The following is a 16,047-nucleotide window of genomic DNA, read 5'->3' on the forward strand; positions in this document are numbered from 1 at the left end:
ACTGGAAGATAGAAATAACCTTAAAGAATCTGGAGTAAGACCATGACAAAATAAAAAACATTCACGGGAAACAAATGAGGAACCACCAAGTATTAAATGCCACAGGTGTGACAAAGGGGAAAGAAAATTCGGAAATGTATGTATTCACAATTTTAGAAATATAAAAGAAACATAGATATAAACCTACTTGGATTAAAGATCAAAGATTTTTTTTCATACAATCAATGATCTTCTTATAGAACTATAACTGTTTTCAAAAGGAATTTTGTAATCTTGATGTGTAGCTAAATAGTATTTTAGTATTTAAGCAAATAAGAGATTCCAAATTTACACATCAAGAAACCTTTCAAGTGTTGAGTACTGCCTTTTTTTAGCCACATTATAACCGTCGAGCTAATTAGCACATTGTTGTGGGAGCACAAATCAAAATGCGTTTGCTGTGATAAAACAATTAGGAATTTTGGGTGCAGGTCAAATCTCCTTGAGGCATGATTCTTTAAATCAATCAGAGTTCAGTTTGAGGCTGAAACTTTCCAGGAATAACCTGCGTTTATCCACGCTCAGCATGTTTGTGCTTAAACATGTACATGTTTGTCAATAAAAGATCTTTAGTTTTAAATTAACACTGTACATTATGTGCAAGTTAAGCTACGCTGATTTATTTATTACATGACTATTATAATTATTTAGCACTTCTTTTTACACATTATTAACAAAAACATGCGTGAGATATTTAAGCCATAAGTCATTTGTGCTATATTTGGATACCACTGTCTAGTCTGTCCAGTTTCCCCTCTTGTAGGACAAATTTATTTTCCTACATAAACATTGTATCACATGCTTTATATGGTCTGAAATGTAGTCTAATGCTGTGATTTTATGTGTCAGCATTTGTCAACTGCTTTGCCCGCTGTCTATGGCTAGTGCAGAGACGGAAATTCAGCTTGTTCTTAACTTGGAAGCATGAAGTGCTGGCCCTCATCGGCTGAACTCACACTGCCCTCAGAGAAGAATGTCCACCTGTCCAGAATGAAGCCGCAACTTAATCTACTCCAATCCATCTGTTTTCATATCTGACAACTGACATAGACGAGATAAACATTTCTAATCGAAAATTTCTAGTGTAAGTGTGATTTTTAAAAAAAAAGTACTATGAACATCTAACATTAGTGAGTCATCACTTTGTATGCAAGGTATGCAAAAGACCAGCACGTCAGCCACTAAGTAATTAATTTACTATTGTAAGATAAGAAACGAAAGCAGTTCCATTATGTGCCTGAACATCCTCATACTCTTTACCTTACCAAGTTCTTCAGAATTTCTCAATAACACCTACACCAGACCGAATCATTCATTTTGAGTAAACAATGACGAGCACTTTGCCCTCCCCTCCAATTTTTCTAAAGAATCCTTCACCAGAGTTTTTGTAAACAAGGATTACAGTCTCGCCGTAACACCTACTTACTCTACTATTAAGTGTCATACAAATCTTGCAGCCATCCAGATAGTTTGCATGCAAAGAAACACCATCTTCTATACGGTGCAAATAAACCCCAGGCACCCACAGCAGATGCTTTGCATCATGATCCAAACTGTTTAACCCAAAAGCCAGACTGAAGTATTTAAGTTTGCTGGATCTCGTACAAAACATCCCCAGCAGTGAGAATTACGCAACTACGCAACTTCAGCCGGCGACAAGCCTGGCACTGCTGTGGTTCAAGCAGCAGTTAAAATATGAAGCTGGGATGTCTACAAAAAAAAAAAGAGTTAAAAACCCCATTTGAAACATAAGGATTTACATTTTTTTTAATACCTTGCCCAGCAGGACACCCATCTTGTGTCTCCAGCGGCCTTTGACAAGAGAAGCCACTTTGATCCAAAGGTTGAGCTGGGAGTTGTACAGCCACACATCCCTGCTGTTAATGCGTCCTCCTGCGAATGCAATACAACATTATTGTTACAAACTTGACAACTTTATGTGGAAAAAAGGGCAGAAACAAAGAGAATCTGTTAGCCAGACACATATGCAAAGTTTACCAACTGCCATGTGTTATTTTAAATATATGATATATGCATATCTTCACCTAAAATTGTTAACTGACTGCTAGAGCAGCAAAACACATTTCAATTCTATTGAGTGAGAACACAAAGGGTAAGTTTAGAACGGAGTCATTCCATAGGCTTGTACAAAAAAAAAAAAAAACAAGTAATAAAAAAAAATTGGTTTTGTTTGAGATAAAAAAAGAACAATGATAAGTATGTTATTGTATCACAGGCACGCATTCAACAAGCGCCAACATGTGCCTGAAATCTCACAATAAACCTCTCACTACTCATCACAGAGAAGCACTACATATTACACATTAGATATTCTCAATGCATTCCATTATTTTCAGGCCTTTCCAATTGTCAAAATTTCTGACTGCATACGTACACTCTATATTGTTTATTTGATAATGAAGAAACTCTATTCAGTCACTTCAAAGTAAGCAAAAAGACAGATAAAGATCTGCAGAGCAAGTTAGACCCAGCATGTGCCTACTTAATAACCCGCCGGATACTTAAAGAGCCAGACAGTCTGTTGCCCTTGAGGCCTCAATTAGAAATTTGTAAGATGGAACATGTCAGTGGAAGACGAGTTTCTTAAAAGAGAAAAAAGGGGATTTAGAAAGATGATGTTTTAAATAACAAGCCAAAACCTGAATGTTCTAATAACATTTGTAACGGAATAAATGTCATCATTTGCTTTTTATTCCAGCTTTGTTTCAGCTGCAACTTGCAACAATGTATGAGGTTCGTTTAGGTTTTGTCCACCATATAATGCTCATCTATATGACAGGAAACAGTTTAATGAACTTTTATCCATACATTGGCACGCTTCCTGTCAGTGGACACTGAAACAATACTTTTTGTACTTCTGCAGTTTACAGGCTGCAGCTGTGCTTGGGTACAGGCTGGAAGGCCTGTGCTTGTACCAGTTTCCTGTGTGAAAAGGGACAGACACAGGCAGGAGGAATGCAGCACACCAGTGCTGTCAAAAGTATAGAGGACAAAAATACAATCAGTCATAAAAAAAGATCAAATGCTTAACAATGAAAAAAAAAAAAGGGGCAGTGAGGATCATAAGACTATATAAACAAGTAACGCTTATGTATTGTATGTGTTGGGCATAAAACTGTGGGGGATGAGCAATGTATGTTTTTAAGCAGCGCACGAGAGCAGATTTATAACTCATGTGAGGACTTGGCACATGTGCAGAATAAAGCAGACTCTTTGCTGAGGGGGACACTTTTCTTTTTTTTTCCCTCTCTTTTGACTTGTTTTTCCTCTTTCTTCTTACGCTACTCAGCAGTTAATCTGCATGAATGTTAACAGTTTCTTTAGAGCATGTCTAAACACAACCAGTACCTATGGGCTCTCCATACTTTCCGTAATAGAATTTTCTTTACAATAATTTGACGAAAGGAAACATGCGCATCAACCCTTAAACAATTTGCAGCTACTCTACAGGCTGCAACCTGGAATCAGAACCTAAGTCCCTTAAACTGAACAACAATCTGTATTCATTTGTTAAAATAAATTAGGTCATAGAAATGTCTTGCATAATCTAGGTCTTATTTTTTTCTCTCTCTCAGAGGAGACTTAGTGCTCTCTTGGCACACAGTTAATTTAAAAAACGAAGCAGTTTCCAGGAGGCCATGACAGATGTAATATATAAGGTTCTGATTTCTTTTTCAAAGCTCTTCACAGTAAAATCTTTAGAAGACAATAAGTGTTCCTAGAATGTGTTCTACATCCAGCTCTATGAAATCTGTTACAACGGAGATTAACTAAATCAGAAGAGTTAGCTGACAAATAAAGGCGTCTCCGTGTACTGAACTGAGAATTCAGCCAGATGTTTTCAATAATAGATACCCAGGCTTAAAAAAAATGACAGAGGGGAAAATTGATCATAGGCTTTCTTGCCAATATTAAAAATACTGGACGGTAAGAAAGATGAGCACTAACTTTAAAGGTGTGTACTAATGATTTATTTATTTTTTTGGAATAACATTTTCCTTCTAAATAATTAAGATGAACTTGACTTTGACTAGTTTTTACAGAAGATACTTGAAAGAAGGAATATTAACTTCCCTAGCACATAAATATGGAAAAGTATTTTCTTCATTGCAAATACTTATTGGTAGTTAATCATCCTCAACAAAGCAGGAAAGAAAAAAAAAAGGATACAATAGTATGCTAATGTCTGCTACAAGGCATCTATTTACAGCGAAGTCGGACATGTCACTGTCACAACTGCTTAAATAAAAATGATTTTCAATAATATCCGCTTTCATTAAGGAGTTTCCTTTCGCAGCATGTGTTTCCAGATCAATGGCATAGGTAAAAGGTTAAGAGTAGGTAAGTAAATACAGAGATCCTATTGACCAACCCACCGGACTGACACCAGAACTGTTGACCTTCCATTTTTGTTTGACTAATTCAGATTGCTTGATTTTAAGACTTGAACTTTTTTTTTTTTTGCTAATACACAGAATGTAACAAATACAACATGATCTTACCAGACACCAAGATGTCATTGCGCAAGGCGCAGACAGCGTACTCTGACTTGGTGAACTCAGGCAGCTTCGACAGGGATTTCCATTCCCCTGTGACTGGATCATAGCAATCGTTGTAGGGCAGGTTGAAGCCCCCCACTCGCTCACAACCCCCAACCACTACAATCACCTCTGAGTAGCCAGTCGACCTGTGCGGAGGAGAGTGAGTAGGTGTCAGGCATAAAAATATGAGATATAGTAGCAACAACAAATAAAAAAAGACAAGATTAACGCTTTCCAATCAGTTTAACAGACAAACTAGACTAAATATGCTCTCTTCTGTCACCCTGTGAAGGAAGTTTGCATACAAATCCACATTGGTCAAAGGCACGATTTATAATTAACTTCGCGTCAGATCATTATAGACATGCAGCAGCACAAGACATGGTTAGAAAGAAGACTTTGAGCTGAATCTCCATGATCACAAACGTTTGTTCTTAGGGCGATGAATACAGAGCTGCAGCTTTTCCTTAGCATGTGAAAGAAAGCAGACCCAGCACTGGCAGGTGTTGAGGGGCTTTGGCTGTGTGCTTAGCTGTCTACATGCACACAGACACACAACTAAAAGACAATGTTGCACACAAGCGGTTAAGCTACATCTGTTGGAGTGTGTGTACAACAGATCAATTATATCCCTGGCACCTCTGAAGAAAGCAGAGGCTCTGGTGTACAAACAAAGCCAGAAAATAGAGGATCTGTTTTGACCACCATTTTGGCCCTCTAGGCAAATGGAGAACACAATAAGAGGGATGAACTGCTCGACTGGTTTGATGATTTGAACAGCTCAGCCTGTGTTACGACAATGCACCTGAAATACATGTTGCACAGCCTTAATAACTGACAGCTGGAACTGGTCCCATTTTAACCATTGCAGCGTTTCAAATTTCAAACGCAGCTGCCTTGCTCTTTGCTAGGGGACAGCCCACCATATGCTCATTTTTAGTTTCACGTTTAGAAGGCATCAGTCAGCTCTAGCCTTTGTCCTTTATTAATGAGCTCAACTGGACACCATTACAGCAACAAAAGAACAAACCACCAAAAATAAATGAAAATCCAGTAAATTGGTGAGAGATGAACGAACAGGAACACAGAAAAGAAAAAAAAAAACGTGATGTGAGCTTCACCTGTGGTTTGACAACAAGACTCGACATTTTCAATTGATTGCTATTTCTTGCATCATATGTTTTTTTGTTTGTTTTTTTTAAAATCTGTCTATGTTTGAACATGCCTGACTCCCCTCTATCATTTACATTTCAAGACTGCTACAAAACAAAGCCAAGTGAGCGACAGACTTGTCTCTTCAGCACAACAACACTCCCCGTCTGTGTCTCTGACAAGCATGTACAACAACACCACAACCACAGCAGCCAGGAGCAGAGTTCATTAGCAACTTGGCATCAAAGTAAAACAAAAACATAAATAGTAGACAGATGTAAAAACAAATCCCTTTCTGAGGAAAGATTAGTCATTTGAAATCACACTACTTCCACAGACTTTCATATTTAAAGCTGCCTGAAACCTTCCTCATACCAAAGAATGCTAACATTTTCAGTACCTGCGTGGACGAGTTCTGGGTGACATCATTTCGTTTCCTAGCACGTGGTAGCGCCTGGCCTCATGGAGGAGCTGGTAGCACTCTGGAGCATTCTGGATGAGCTCGTCTCCCTCCACTGTCTGGACGAAGTAATTGGGGTGAAGCAGGGGCAGCCGAACGTGCTGCAGCAAACTGTTTAGCATGGGCCGCCTTTGGTCCACGTTGTGGTACACCCATTTCATCACTGCCTCAAACACTATCTCCTCCTTACTGACGAACAAATCTTCTCTGCCAATGTAGTCTTTGAGCTCTTCAAGCCGTAGGTCAAGAAACTCTTCGTGGTTTGACACTTCTGAGAAGTTTGCCAAGGCGTAATTTTTGCAGCGGCTAGCAAGCTGCTTGAGAGCGTGAGCATCCGCAAAGCGCTGAATGCCAACACAGTTGCATGGGTCAAGCTGGTTCTCTAGGAACTTTGCACAAGCATCCCGCAGTGTGGTGATCTGGAAGAGGTTGGAGGTCTCAAAGAGAAACTGGACATTCTCGGTGGTGATCTTGGCACGCCCAGTGTAAACGTAGTTGAGGAAGGCCTCCATCGCCTTGGCCTCAATGCCGTTGATTTCAACCAGCATCTCCCTGCTCTCACGGTGATCATTGCAGAACATGGCTTTGAAGTAGGAAGAGCAGGCACAGAGCACAGCACGGTGGCAGGGAAACTCGCGGCCCTGCACGCTGATGACCACATCAGTGAAAAGGCGGCAGTCGCGGAACTCATTGAACACCTGAAGGATTCCCTCCGAATGTGACGCACCAGAGCAGAAGTCAAAGTCATCGCCTGCTTTGTATTCAACTGGCAAAACCTTAAGGAAAAAAATTACATTCATAAATATCTTTAAAAAACTGTGGCTAGCGTAAAATATACTTAAAATCAAAAGACTTAGTACCTTGCGTTTGACAACTGGCGATTCTTTGGTGTCTGAGGTGCTGCTGTTTGTTCTCCTGCCCAGAGCCAACAACACCATGGCTGCTACTTTTAACAGAAATGCTCCTTGAACTTTTGGGTAATCTAAAAAGATGAAATGAAAGGTATCGCAGAATTATTCATCATGTGGTTGTCGATTTGGCCAAAGAGTGGAGAATAAGGAAGGGGCAAGGGAAGAAGAAATATTACCCTAATTGGGTAAGTACAACATTAAACGAAAGCTTGTCTTGTAAATTGCCATGAAATGACATTCATAGTAAAGTGGCATTATATAAATAAGTTGAATTTAATTAAAATCTAAGTTAACTGAGCATAAGCAAAAAGAAAAAAAAAATACTTCAGTCTTGTGGAAAAAGATAGATGTTTTCAACTGGGTAAGTACAGGTGGCAAATAAATACACTTTACTTCCTCTAGTGTGCATCACCTCTGCAAACAGTTGTGCCCTGGAGCACAATTGCTTGCATGAGACAAGGATGACAAAGAGGCAGAGAAACGGTTGGAGAGGCCAACCTACATGCCATTCAGGGTTGTTTTGAAATAAACTGATAATAAGGGATGCTATTAGAGAATATTTCATGAGCGCTTGACTAAGTGAGTCCGGACTGCCAACAGATAACCTTGAGTAACTTTTTTGCATCATTAAAATAAAAAATAAGTAATCTTTTGCTATTGTCACTTTTAATAATACAAAAAAGTACAAATACATAGACCAAACAAATTTCTTAACCAAGACAAAATGTTTTCTTCTCCTCTGGAAAAAGCCTTTATTAGCTTTAAAGAAAAAAAAATTATGCCTTGGGCTATACTGCCTGTTTCAAAAACTAACAACACAGGCCTAAGTCCGAGTGAGGTCATTTATCCCTTGTTATTTTTAGTTATTTTTAACTTGGACTCAACCCATTCACGTGTCTTATTTGCCAGCAGCGGTCCAGCGGGTCACTGCAGCCAGGAAGATTACAATACAGGTTTAGCCAGGATGCGTCTGACATTTGCTGTGTGAATGAGCTTTACTTCGGAGGACACAAAGAAAACATGGCATTTACAGAAACACTGGGCTAAAGCAAACAGAGATCTAATAATAAAACCATCTGAACTTATGTATCTATTTGTGTTTTTATTTTGATATAAAGCTGGATGTATCACTTTTTTAATCAATTAAAAGGTTGTAATATGTTATTACTGTTAATTAATTAAAGAGTGTGCAGCTGCGTGGAGAGATAAGCTAACAATCGGTTAAACAAAGCAAAGCTGGCTCGCGCCCGACCGTTACTGGTTTAGCAAACTGATCAAGTTAGCTAGATTCTTGAAAAGAAAAAAATAAACAATTACAACAAAGCGAGAAACATTCACAACAAATGTCTGTAAATAATACAGTTTTACAAGACAAAAGCGTTACCGTGAAATAAAGTTTCCAGATGCGGCCTCTGTCTTCTGTCACAAGTAAAGGAAAAACAAAGGAGGGGGGGGGGGATATTAGAAAAAAAAATAAAACTCTATCTTAAAAACGCTCGCCACTAACTTATCATATATTCCATCGAACTGTTGTGAAAAAATAACTTGGCTGCGACACAGTCAGGACATTTTGACGTGTTTCGAAGACAAAAACAAAGACTCCTAACTATCTGACCAAGTTGTAAACAGAACCTTTATATACATCTACTTGTCAGAGGAAAAAAAAAAACGTTCCACTGGGCCTACGCAGATTTTACTGATGCATCCTGGGAAGCTGAGTCTCTTTTTCTTCCAGGGATGTAGGCTTGTCCGACAAGAAAACTACACTCCCCAAGAGGCTCCAGTTCTCCACGTGGCTTCCCTTTGTTTGCAAACAAACGCAAGTTTTATCAGAAGAAAAATCCAATACAAGAAGTGGCTGCAGGATTGAAAAAACACGAAAACAACCGATATCTTTGCCATTTAAACCATTGTTATAAAAACCTGTATGTGATGATTAGTGTTTTGCAGAGTTAAGCTGCTTACAAAAAGATTTCAATGTTTACATATAGAAACATAAACAGTGTACAAAAAAGACGACGTAACATGAAAAATATGTTACGTCGTCTAATTTTAAATCTATCGGCTGATCAAAACAAAATGATGGTCACTACCCCTCCCCCACGCTTCCCCTTCAGGTGAGAAGGAAGGAGGAACTTCGCTGGAACAAAGGATGTCATAACTTCCTGTCAATGTTGCAAAATACTTTTCAAGAGCTTTAAACTGGATCGCCTTACACTTCCAACGAAGTAAACAACAATGCATATAGAAAAAACCTAATCGCTAAGCTTAACATAAACCACAGGTGATGGTCAAATTCCACAATATTGCTACTTTTTGAAAATATGCTTAAAACCAGTATTACCAGATTAGTTACCAAAATCAAGACACAGGGGAAATTAGTGGAGGACATAGCATTGTGGTTTGTCCTAAAGCATCTGCTGGCCAAGTTGACCAAAACCAAACCACCTAATAGAAGACCTAAGTTTTTTTTTTTTTTTTGAAAACAATTGTTTTGCAAATGAGACAAATACAAATTAAACTTTACTGTTCAATAAATAGAAAGTTGTTATTACAGAACTACAAATACTGGCAAATTTTACGACATGCCAAATGTGCTATGAAGTAGGTACTCAGGTGTTAGGAGACACTTCTGCGGTACTTGTTAGACAGACAAATGTGTCCCTCTGCTGTTGAGCTGCTGTAGCACACACATAGACCAGGTCCTCCATCAAATGATGTCTGGATAATTACCGCCATTCATTTCCCTTTATGGTCCATGAATTGCCATGTCAGTGATCTATTTACACACCCAGTTTTAGACAAACAAGGCTTTGAAAGCAAACATAGTGGAGTGTTTTATTTTTTTTATATGGTCATAAACTGTAGTCCATCAACATGTTCCACAAGACTTTTTATACATCAGACAATACATTTTACATAGCAAAAATTGTTACATTTACAAACATAAACATACAAATTTAACAAGCTTAGCTGTGTTTATTTTACATAGCAATTTCAGACCTCTCAAACACAAAATAAGAAATACTTATTGATCAAACTGAGTTCTTTAATACACAAATAGCTACAGGATGCAGCGATGCTGCATCCTCGCTGGAAATTATAAATCAGCCAGCACATAACACATTGATTTTGCAACTGTTAATTAAGGAATTTCTTAAATAGTCCTTTACTTTAAGAGTGTCAGAAAAATTTGACAGAAGAGTGATAATCATTTTTAACTTTTTCAGCAGTATGACAAAATAACAAATTAACTGACAATAAAAGGTTACAGATCCCAAGACATTTAAATGTAGTGCCAGTGAAGAGAGCAGTAGAAAATGAAACACCTTTCTGCTTGTTCTCTGTCCTTTCTTTTATCTTTGCAGGGTTATTTAGGTCTCCAAATAAATGGTGAATGGACAAGGGGCAGCATACAACCTGGATATTTGCATCACAGGTCGACAGAAATACATATCAAACACCCATATACCTGCACACTCAGGCCTCAGGCCTGGAGCGGTCAGTTAATCTTCCATGTATGCCTTTGATCTGCGGGATAAAGCTGAAATATCTGGAGAGAACCCATGCATGTTCAGGGAGAAATATCGCAGCAAGCAATCAAACCCAGGATGTTCTTGCTGCAAAGCAACAATGCTAACAACTGTTCCACAGTGCAGTCCCAAGAAGAACACTTTCATTGGAAATTATACAAAATAAGGCAAATTAACTGGGCATGATGTGATTAAAAATACTCTCATTAAACAAAACAAACTGCAAGGTATCCAGATGTTCAAAACTTGCAACATGGTCGCCACAAAAGAGAATTCACAAGCCATAGTTTGAAGACTTAATCAAGACAAACCTCATAACACATTAATGTACTTCGAAGTGGTGAGACTTTTAAAAAATGCCACATTTGGTAAATAGGACTTCAAGTTTATAAACTGTTACAGTGAGTCAGAAGCTTCTTGTGTCATGTTGTAAGTCAGTGGATTGTACATACATATAGCTAATTTTCCTTTTTCTGAAATAGGAAAAAAAAAGGAATAAACATTACTGAGGATAAAAAAACCTGATGTGTGCAAAATATTTTTTTTCTTGCAATTGGAAGTTTTTACTAATATGTCTGCTTGCAACCTCATATTATGGGTTACTTGTAGCTTATCTTAAAAACTACCTACTGTAAATAGTACTTTTCTGTTGATTTCATTTAATTATTGGAAGACTTGCATTTTTTGGTGTTTATATTGTCTCTTTATATGGACATTTTGTTTTCTCTCTTCAACAGCTGCGTCCAGACATTCCTGAACTTTACCTGCCAAGCAATTACACATCTTTGTAATAGGTGTGTGCATTTGTTTTTGTTTTACTCAACCTGGTAAACCTTTAATTTTAATTTATAATGTGTTTTTTTTCTAGAACATACACGTTTTTTTTATCTGTCTCTTTCCAATAATGTTTAATGTTGAACTATCTAACTTTAATGATAAATATTTTTTTTTACATATTTGTTGAAACTGTCAGTGTGTCATGACAGTATTGCATGAGAGATAATCTGTGGAGGAGATTGATATTTTCACAGATCATCTGTCTCAAACAAAGTCACGTCATGGTGACTTTATTTTCACAAATATATAAAAGTCAGTGTGTTTTTATTTTCACAAGAAAATATTTGTGTAGGCTACTTATGTATGTTAGGGGTGCACCAATCAATCTTCCCCGATTTTCTTAATTTCAAAGATTGGTGATCCGCTGATACATCTGTAGCTGATTTTATCCACTGAACTCATCTACCTCAGCAAAGATCTAAAAATCAACCACTGTCCTCTCCTGCTCTCCTGTGAGAGTGTAGCGGATACCAGGGTTCTGGACCCGTAAGCAGCAGAGGATGAAGCTGAAAAACAGCATGGAAATGAGCACACGGGAGACACAGTCTGTGTTACTCCAATTTCTCTCAGCTTATGAGAAACAGCAGAGCAACAGGCAGCTCAGAGTCTCCATGCACCACCTACCAGTGAAACACCGTTACTGGACCCATCCTCATTAACCCCTGTTAACAAATAAAATATCTTCTTATCATGACCCCACAAACATTTAAAGAAATGCATGCTCTTCTTTTCACTGGCACACACCAGTGGGCATCACAAGAGGTTTGACTGATAGACCGGCCCACCAGGTCGTGTTGTGGTTCCATTGACACTTTGCCCTATGTCTGTTAGGAGATGGAACCCAAATAACAAATAAAAATGGGTAGAGCGGTAAAGTGGAGGGGCCAATGGTTCCCTGGCCCCTCCTGTTAACTGCTGATGACATCATTGTCAGCAGCAGTTGCCATGCTGCTGACAATGATGTCATCAGCATGACTTCAACTGATGTCTGTGTCATGAGGCCCTTTATGATGTCATAGAATCCATGACATAACCAACTGATCAGTTAATTCTCCGATCAGGCGACACAAACCAGTCAACACAAGATTCATTTGGAAGTTTTAGCTGAGCTCAATAAAAATGACTGACGAAAGCCCACAGAGGGAAATGGATGTGAAGCCTGAGGTTTCTTTTTGGACAAAAGTGAAGAAAACGTTTTCCAACAAAGTTCATCCAGTTCAAAGAAGCCCAGACTACAAGAAGAAAAACTTTCTCAGCGATCTGCTGTGGAAAGTGATTGAAAAGGCTGCAGATGGACCAACTCTGCACCTTGTCAGAGAAATCTTTGGGGAACAACACAGCAAAATTTTGGTCTTGCTGTTGATAAAAACTGGAGAATTAAATGTGGAAGTACTCTCGGAGGTGTCAGAAGAGCTAAGTGAAAGAATTTTCCAGAGTATTGCTAGAGATGCATTCCACTTTGCCAGTGGACTGCATTTAATTGTACTACTCGATTACCCGGAAGGACACGAAGTAATTGTTGAAAAATTCAAACGGCACCTGGAGAATCCTGTTCCTCCAAAGAAAATGTTCACGTCTACAAAAAGGAAGATCAGAAGGACTTTTTTTCCAAATGAGGACTTGTACTCAGATAAAAACTGTCTGAGTGAGGATTATAGTCAGGAAACCATGGATCCTGAACAATTTTTAAGGGAAGCAAACAAGATGGGTTTCACACGTGGAACCAAAACCGAAAGGAGAGTTATGGTGCAACAAATTCTTTGGAGATTAATTTATAAATCTAGTAACAGATCAAGCTACGCGGGCTACAAAAGGAAACACACCGAACCAGTCCAGAGAAAGCTTGCACCAATAATCTGGAAGGAAGTAAAAGACATAAATTTTGTCTTTTTTGAGAACATGGAAAAAAAACTCTCCCGCGATATCTTTCAACTTCTCTGTGGAAATGACGATGTAGTGAGGGAATTTCTCTTCAAAATGATAAAAAGTGACAACCCTGTAGTTATTTACAAGGTTGTACAGTCCTTTCGCAGAACCCTAGCAAGACCGAGGAAAATCCATTTTCAAGAAAACTTTCTTCAAAAGGCATGGAGGTGCATCAAACAGGCTACCTGTTGTGCAGACGATTCGGATGTAGTAGAGAGGCAAGAACCCACTAAGAGTGGACTAAATGTTGTGTCTAGTCCAAGCTTAGTTAGGCCTCTAAGCTTCGTCTGCTCAGAGATCAGTACTGACTCAGAGGAGTCAAGGCCGGTCTCCGAGTCAGGACCGGTCTCCAATTCAGGACAGACCTCTGAGACAGGACCTGCCTCCGAGTCTGGACAGACATGTGAGACAGGACCTGCCTCCGAGTCTGGGCCTGCTTGTGAGTCAGGACCTACCTCCGAGACGGCACCTGCCTCCGAGTCAGGGCCTGCTTGTGAGTCAGGACCTACCTCCGAGACAGGACCTGCATCAGAGTCTGGAGAGATCTCTGAGTCAGGACCTGTCTCCGAGACGGCACCTGCCTCCGAGTCAGGGCCTGCTTGTGAGTCAGGACCTACCTCCGAGACAGGACCTGCATCAGAGTCTGGAGAGATCTCTGAGTCAGGACCTGTCTCCGAGACGGCACCTGCCTCCGAGTCAGGGCCTGCTTGTGAGTCAGGACCTACCTCCGAGACAGGACCTGCATCAGAGTCTGGAGAGATCTCTGAGTCAGGACCTGTCTCCGAGACGGCACCTGCCTCCGAGAAAGGGCCTGCTTGTGAGTCAGGACCTACCTCCGAGACAGGACCTGCATCAGAGTCTGGAGAGGTCTCTGAGTCAGGACCTGCCTCAGAGTTAGGACCTGTCTCCGAGTCAGGACCTACCTCCGAGACAGGACCTGCATCAGAGTCTGGAGAGGTCTCTGAGTCAGGACCTGTCTCCGAGATGGCACCTGCCTCCGAGTCAGGGCCTGCTTGTGAGTCAGGACCTACCTCCGAGACAGGACCTGCATCAGAGTCTGGAGAGGTCTCTGAGTCAGGACCTGTCTCCGAGATGGCACCTGCCTCCGAGTCAGGACCTGCCTCAGAGTTAGGACCTGTCTCCGAGTCAGGACAGACATCTGAGACAGGACCTGTCTCCGAGTCAGGACAGATATCTGAGACAGAACCTGCCTCTGAGTCTGGACAGTTCTCTGAGTCTGGACCTATCTCCGAGAGAGGACCCGCCTCTGAGTCAGGACCTGTCTCAGAGTGAGGACAGACATCTGGGACAAGGCCTGCCTCAGAGTCAGGACAGATCTCTGAGACAGGACCTGTCTCCGAGTCAGGACTTGTCTTCGAGTCAGGACCCGCCTCCGAGTCAGGACCCACCTCCGAGTCAGGACCCGCCTCCGAGTCAGGACCTGTCTCAGAGTGAGGACCTGCCTACGAGACAGGACCTGCCTCAGAGTTAGGACCAGCCTCCGAGTCAGGACCAGCCTCCGAGTCAGGACCTGTCTCAGAGTGAGGACCTGCCTACGAGACAGGACCTGCCTCAGAGTTAGGACCAGCCTCCGAGTCAGGACCAGCCTCCGAGTCAGGACCTGTCTCAGAGTGAGGACAGACATCTGGGACAAGGCCTGCCTCAGAGTCAGGACCTGCCTCTGAGACAGGACCTGTCTCCGAGTCAGGACCTGCCTCAGAGTTAAGACCTGTCTCAGAGTCAGGACCTAGCTCCGAGTCTAGACAGACCTTTGAGTCCTCATGCCTAACAGTGTTAAAAGGATTTTTTCTCACCAACGGAGTGACACGTTGTCAGAAGCGTCAAAACTGGATGCGTTCTTCACCAGAACTTCAAAACTTACGGGAGTGGATGATTATGGCCTTAAGAGTGCTTACAAGTTTTGGATCCGAGAATACTGGAAACCTTTAGACATCCGCTGTTAGTCAGAGCAAAGTGGGTAGAGCGTACCGAAGAGTCAGAATGGGGGGCTGAGGGAACGGTGGCGGACTGGGGGGGCTAGAGTATAATTAGAAGGGGTTCGAAGAAGAAGGAGAGAAGGTGGGGGGCTGACTTATCGTTAGAGGGGTGGGGGGTGGGGAAACGAAGGAGGGAGCGAAGGAGGGACATTGAGTGAAATGTCACCTGGAGTGGTGGTGGGACATAATTTAACAGTTTGTATATGTTAAATTACAGGGGAAAAAACTGTTAAATTACGGAAAAATTCTGACGGAAATTCTGTAAAAAAAAACAAAAAAAAAAAACTGAAAATATCCTGGCAGAAAGTTAGGACATTTTCTGTATTTTTTTTTCTTCTTTTTTTTGCAGAATTTCCATCAAAATATTTTCCATAATTTAACAGTTTTTTTATGTCAAATTTACCAATATTTTGTTAACCCAAAACTGAAGTCTGTACTCTATACCATATATTAATTATAGTGTAAAATATATTAAAGTTAATATATTTAATTTATTCTTCACATAATTTTGAAACAAAACTAAATTCTAAGTCCACAGGAAATGTGGTTGTAGAACACAAAACACTTAGTTTGAAATTAGCTCATCCAAAGTGATCTAAAAATGAAAGCATTCGACAAACAATTTGCAGA

The 16,047-nt window shown here is 40.3% G+C and overlaps 1 protein-coding gene across 1 annotated transcript; it reads right to left on the bottom strand.

Annotated features, from left to right (window-relative positions):
• Positions 1–1,777: 1,777 nt before the first annotated feature.
• On the bottom strand, positions 1,778–8,785 carry klhl24b (kelch-like family member 24b). Its single transcript, XM_015057686.1, has 5 exons — positions 8,509–8,785; positions 7,074–7,195; positions 6,154–6,989; positions 4,563–4,747; positions 1,778–1,932 (listed from the first exon to the last, which is right to left on the bottom strand). Exons 2-5 carry the CDS (start codon positions 7,149–7,151, stop codon positions 1,796–1,798), a joined length of 1,236 nt encoding a protein of 411 aa, XP_014913172.1. The 5' UTR covers positions 7,152–7,195; positions 8,509–8,785; the 3' UTR covers positions 1,778–1,795.
• Between the last annotated feature and the right edge of the window lie 7,262 nt (positions 8,786–16,047).

This window comes from Poecilia latipinna, unplaced genomic scaffold, assembly GCF_001443285.1.
Source record: "Poecilia latipinna isolate Pla-1442-1.1 unplaced genomic scaffold, P_latipinna-1.0 Scaffold1485, whole genome shotgun sequence".
NCBI lineage: Eukaryota > Metazoa > Chordata > Actinopteri > Cyprinodontiformes > Poeciliidae > Poecilia > Poecilia latipinna.